General features: G+C 32.9%; 1 protein-coding gene and 1 long non-coding RNA gene across 2 annotated transcripts in view; both read left to right on the top strand.

The window, feature by feature from the left end:
* Positions 1 to 2,643: 2,643 nt before the first annotated feature.
* Positions 2,644 to 5,126, top strand: LOC117682293 (uncharacterized). The gene is made up of 3 exons (XR_010707847.1): positions 2,644 to 3,921; positions 4,326 to 4,602; positions 4,768 to 5,126. It is a non-coding gene; the product is annotated as an uncharacterized lncRNA (long non-coding RNA).
* A 761-nt stretch (positions 5,127 to 5,887) lies between these two features.
* Positions 5,888 to 6,237, top strand: part of LOC105319251 (multiple epidermal growth factor-like domains protein 11) — a 43,537-nt gene continuing 43,187 nt past the window's right edge. The window contains exon 1 of the mRNA XM_066066843.1: positions 5,888 to 5,978. Coding sequence (XP_065922915.1) covers positions 5,909 to 5,978 — 70 coding nt within the window. The 5' untranslated portion in view covers positions 5,888 to 5,908. The remainder of the gene's footprint in view (positions 5,979 to 6,237) is intronic.

The following is a 6,237-nucleotide window of genomic DNA, read 5'->3' as shown; positions in this document are numbered from 1 at the left end:
AATGTACAAACCACCAATACATCTTATTTATTTACTTATTTTTTCATGTTTCATAGAAAATGATCGACAGTGCAAAACATGATTATTCAGTGTGTTTGCCTACAATTAAAGCCCCGATACACCACACCAAACAAAGTTATTTGTATGAGGCATCATTAAAAAATTTTATATCTTGAAATTCAAATAATTCTGTAGGCACCTTTTATTGTATTTACTCGATCTTGACCTCTATGGCCGTTGTCCAGGTAAAATTTGTTGACAGTTGCAAAATGAATTGGATTTTTTCCCCTGTATTTTTCATTTCACAGAGAACATTTTCAAATTATTTGCATTAATCAAGAATAAAAAAGAAGTTTTTAGTCGAGAAAAGACTACAAACGCAGTGATGAATTGACATTACATATTATTTTTTTAACAATTATTAAAAGAATATTTATCTTATCAAGTCATGAAGCAGGTCAGAATTCTGACATTAAACGGAGATGTTGAACAAATTATAATCTGGTTTGAACAAGTATAGAGAGTGAATAAAATAGGCTGTAATTAGTAGAATCAAGAATAGTTAAGGTGCATGTCTAGTATCTTGTTCACTCTACATAATTACTATATTGTAGATCGACTGCAATATTCACACCATCTACGTTTTCATTTGTAAATATTACTGTACACATTTTAACCATACAAATCATAAGGTATCTCTGTGTTTTATTTATTTATTTATTTATTTATTTATTTTTATTTATTTATTTATTCAAGAGTGTTAAATTAACATTCACAAGATAGATGAAACATTAGCTTATTTATGTTCATATCACCAACTTCATAAAATATAGCTGCTACACTTGAAAAATTATCAATATGAAAGATCAGTGAACATACATTATTATTGATTGTTATTGGCAAAATTAGAAAGGAAAAAATTGAACATGTACGAATACGAGTGGAGCTCAAATGTTGTTTATTCTGTTTAAAATTTGGAATATGTTTAGTAAACTGTAAGTTACGTTTTCATGAAAATAAGAAAAAAAATTCAGCATGTTCACTGTTTTACATAAAACAACGTCTGATATACATGTATAACTTGTTTCTTCCTATGTGTACTTTTGATTCAACGCGTTTTTTTACAGCTTGAAGAATTACGCAATATTTAGAAATTATGACACAACAACACATAAACTTTAGGAATTAATTACATTAATTCCATTTATTACACATGTACACATCCTCGTACAGGTTGAAATGCTTAGCCTCTCTTTTATTTAATCCTTAACTCCTACATCCAGCAATAAATACTGTGTCAGCTGTAATACATTGGTTATCTTTTTAAGTATAACGTGCATTTCAAATGGATGTAAGATTTCACTGATCTAAGGGGCTTACAGTGGCACACAGGGGTTGTGTACAGTGGCACACAGGGGATGACAGGGTATACAGGGGCTCTGTACAGTGGCACACAAGGGATGTACAGGGGATGGCAGTGAAAACACAGGGGATGACAGGGGAAGACAGGGGATTTTCATACGGACAGGGGTTTTTAGAGCCAGTAGTGTTAGATTCAAACATTGATTACTTTTTCTACGCCAAGTTGTATGATTGTAAAAAAAGAAAAAAATATACTATTTGTATTTCCTTTCATGTTCATTTCATGCATGATTATTCAAATTTACGTTCGACAAGTCGAAAACCAGAAAAGACTCCTGCCTTAAGTTTGATGGTTTGAAGCAATGCGACATCCGTATTTTAATCCAATTTGTATTTCATTGTTTATCCCATTTACTGATATGCATTTTCTTCTCACGATCTGCTTATCAAATCAAATGCTATTAAATATGAATGTAAATGCCTGTCAAAAAAAGAATGATATAAACAATATTGATATCGAATTATTCATTATATATATTTCTAATTTAAGAAAATCATATTGCAGGTTGTAAAAGTAGAGTACTGTGGAATCATTAGATTTTGCGGTGGCACAATTTTCGTGGAATTCGTGGCTACCTCTCATTTACAAATATACACCCCCACGAAGTAATAAACTAGTGCTATCAAGTCATAATCCTTTTGCATGTATACGAAAATACACGAAATAACGTCCCCTCGAACATGTAAAATTTAAGCAATCCAGCTTCTTTTCATTCAGAACGATTAACTAGCTACTGCAAATGGACATTTTCGGATGGGTGAATACTTACTAAATAGCGACAACGATTTGTCAGTATGGAACGCATTTCTCACTAAAAGTGTATAGAGTCATGCTGTAAATTTTGGATATGCCGGGTGGTACTAAATATAAAATTTACAACATGACAACTTGTAAATTTTGTATTCACTAACACCCGATAAATTCATAATTTACAATATGACTATAGTTTTACAAAATACATGGCGTTTACATCTCACCTTGCGCTCGTTGTTATGACCGAAAAAAAGCGTATAAATTATTATCTTACCCTAGGTATTATATGACATGGGTCATTTAGATTTTATGACAGCTTAATATACTAGTACCGTAAGTATTTTGCACACATATAAAAAGTAACCGACCGCCCCCCCCCCCCCCCCATTTCCTCCCCAACAAATAAAACAAATGAAAAAGAACAATATACATGTATTGTTTTATTCATGATATAACTAATACTGCTCTTTTCTATTAACAAGTCCTGCTGTTATTTCCACAACAGTAGACAACATGGATCTGGGATGTCGCCAAACACTGTTCAGAGTTTTATAGACTTTCAGTTTTGCGATTGATCTTTCTACAATTGATCTGTGTGATGATATAATTCTGTTGTATTTTCTGTATTTTCGTCTAACCTGTGGTGTTTCTCTATTTATTTGCTGTGAAGTGAACGGAGTTACAATGGGGTAACGGTTTGGGTATATTTTATCGGCAAGTAAAACGCACTCCTCAGGAAAGGGAAGTTCTCTTCCGGCAATATTTGGTAGAAGGGCGTACTGCTGGGCATCATTTTGATGACCTGGAAATCCACATTTAATATACCGTATTTTACCCAAATTGTCAACTATAATCTGTGCATGAATTGCATGAAAATGTCTATAACCTGAATAATAAAGTTCTTGGGGCTCTGTCTTCGGCCTGTATATTTCAAAAGATGTTCCATCTATTGCACCTACTGCAGATGGCAATTTTTGCCAAACATTCAGCATTTGCCTCCATTCGTTTACAGTTGGCCAAGATACAAATTGATAACAATATACATGAAATAGCTCGATAAGAGATGATAGCTCCTCTTTCACCGTTGTTACGCTAATGTTAAATAAAGATGATAGCATATGATATGTAGGGTAACATCTCAACCAAATCAAAAAGAGCAGTGCTCTGTTGTTTGGCGTAAGCAGGTGACGTGCTGGGATTGCATCTCCCTGAAATTCAAATACATTACGAACAATATCAACGAACGAATCAGGACTTTCGCCAGTTATTTCATAAAATGAATACACGTGTGTACAAAACAATTTAAAAACATCTCTTCCACTCCAAAGCACAGGTTCCGATGCACACAGACGGTGACGCGCATCTAGAAGCGGATCAGGTGGTGGGATCAACATTGAAATTAGTATGGGGATAAATTTCTTCAGTAGTCTAGCAATATCAGGCGGGGGCAATGTAAGCGCCGGAACGGCAGCCATGACAGTTTCCCTTGTCATTTCCATGATTTCTTTTAAGATAGAAGAAAACACTTTATTAAAAAGAAATAAAATTAAAATTTGATTAACTGAGGCAGATATTCATGAAGATAGATGTAGCACATCGAAACATGATCGTTATTTGGAAAATGTGTCCACCATACTCTCGACCCAATGAATTGTGACGAACCCTCACATGGCCATTTTCATTGTCATTCTAAAGCGTGTAGAGCATGGCGACAGACATGGACAGTTTACCAGATATATCGGATGGTAAGTTCTTTATGGCATTCAATAATAAAGATAACATATACAGGTTTCCAAAATATTATTAATACATTAACAAAATTTCAAAATAAACCTTCTCATTTACCTGTAGAACTGCTGGAGCGCTTCGAATAACAACACGCGTGTTCGATTCACAGTGCGTTTCTTCGAATGGATTTTAAGGGGGGGGGGGTCAATAAACAATTCTCACAATGCTGAAACTTTATTAAATTGAATATGTTAAATAAATTTCTAAGTACATTACAGCGGTATTTCCTTTGATACTAATGCCTCTGATTTTTTTAAATTGAAAATTCTATTCTATTTTTTTGAAATTACCAATTTATGACATTTGATATTTATTTACCGGTGAAGCGTTATAAGATATTGAATCATTCTGTATATTTCAGATGAAGACCAACAAACGATTGTTTGGAAATTAAATTCAAGAAAACGAGTTTCCATTTCTAATCAAGAAGTTTTGATGATGTTGAGGCTATACCAACTTCACCCCTGCTCGTGGAAAAACATAATCGGAAATATAAAAGAAAATGTACACCAGCTTCCATCTGATGCACAAAAACTTTATGAAACAAACACATTAAAACAACTAAAAGATCGACTTTGTAATAAGCTATCAAAGCTTATATCAACTCCAGAAAAAAATATTCAGAATACTGAAATCAGGTAAAACATTTATTTTTATTGTACATTTTCAATACTAAAATTAAAGATGTTATTACAGTTTGATAAATGTGAATTTTGTTTACATTTACGGTTATATTATAAACTCAAACAAAATAAGCCTCTAATATAACTATCATGCAATTAAAAATGCCTACTTTCATTTAGGACAGAAGTAAAGAAAATCAAAGAAATTGAAAAGGGGAAATCAAAACCAGACAAAAGAAAGCAAGAGCGTGATTTCCGCGAAGAAATTGTGGCAGCGATATCATCTGATGATGATCAAACACAAAATTTAACAAAAGTAAAAGAGAAAAATGTACAGATTGATAAGCAGGTGCGAAAAGATAAAGAAACATCGGCACCGCAATGCTCCGTACAAGAGGAGAATGGCAGAGGTGAAAAATCAGCACCCCTGAAAAGCAGGAAGAGGCCTCTGTTGGAACTCGTTAGGGAAAACCACTTGGCTTACAACAGCTTTATAACTAAAAAAGTTCCAAAGTTATTAAGAGCATTGGGAGTTAGTTCCGACGAAGATAGCAGTTAGCTTGCTACGTGTTACATGCAGCTTTCAATAGAATAAAATGTAAAATCTTTTTGTGTTGTAATTTATATCTAAATTTAATGGGCTTTTGGTGTATGATTGTAAACTTGGACATAACATATTATAAAAATAAATACTAGTATACGGAATGTCGAATTTTAGTGCTTTGATGGTTCCGTACATTTTATCGATAATAGCAAGTCGTAGTAAATGTTCACCCAACCGAAAATGTCCAATAATACCTATATGTTTAAGTCCAGATTACTTATAAAGTAATTATCAATAGTAATTATCAATATTCACAGATCTCTCTCTGTCTGTCTGTCTGTCTCTCTCTCTCTCTCTCTCTCTCTCTCTCTCTCTCTCTCTCTCTCTCTCTCTCTCTCTCTCGAATTGTTTAATGATTTTTCATTAACGTTAAACATGTTCAATATTACTTTTCTTCTAGAATTCTACGACGATAGATTTCTTTTTTATTTTGCACTATGTAGATGTGCATTTGTTACGAAGACATTTTCCAATTTTTAGCTACTTTAAGTTCAAAATAAATATATTGGATTTCTATAAAAAAAATGTTAATTTCTGTTTAGCGTTAATAAATATGAAAGACATCTTTAAGTTAATTTAATCCTGATAGTATGTTTCGGCTCCATATATTTCGTACTAAACTTGCGTTTCCTGCTATTATTTCCTGTTTCATCGTGTTTATGTAATATAACTCCCGGTCAGTTACTATATGATGTAGTTGAATTTTAATTTCACGCTATGCATTCGCTTTTAACTATGTTTTTTGTGTTTTTTTACATGGGACTTTTGGCGATTTCAAAGGCTTATGGTAAGATTACATTTTCATGATGGCATCTTACTTTGCTATAGTATTGAATAATAGTTTTCATTAATTTCAATATTTTTATTAACGTACGGTGTATAGCATTCTAATCAAGACGAATATGTACATATACTGCTTATCAATAATATAAAAATAGTGCCTGTTTTGGAGGGTAACAGATAAAATCAACACCCTGAGAAAACCATTGTCAACCGACGCGTATCCTCCCCAACAGGCACTATTCATTTTATTACATGTATACTAA

Source organism: Magallana gigas, chromosome 1 (genome assembly GCF_963853765.1).
Source record: "Magallana gigas chromosome 1, xbMagGiga1.1, whole genome shotgun sequence".
In the NCBI taxonomy this organism is placed as follows: Eukaryota; Metazoa; Mollusca; class Bivalvia; order Ostreida; family Ostreidae; genus Magallana; species Magallana gigas.
This window is presented reverse-complemented; position numbering and strand designations above follow the sequence as displayed.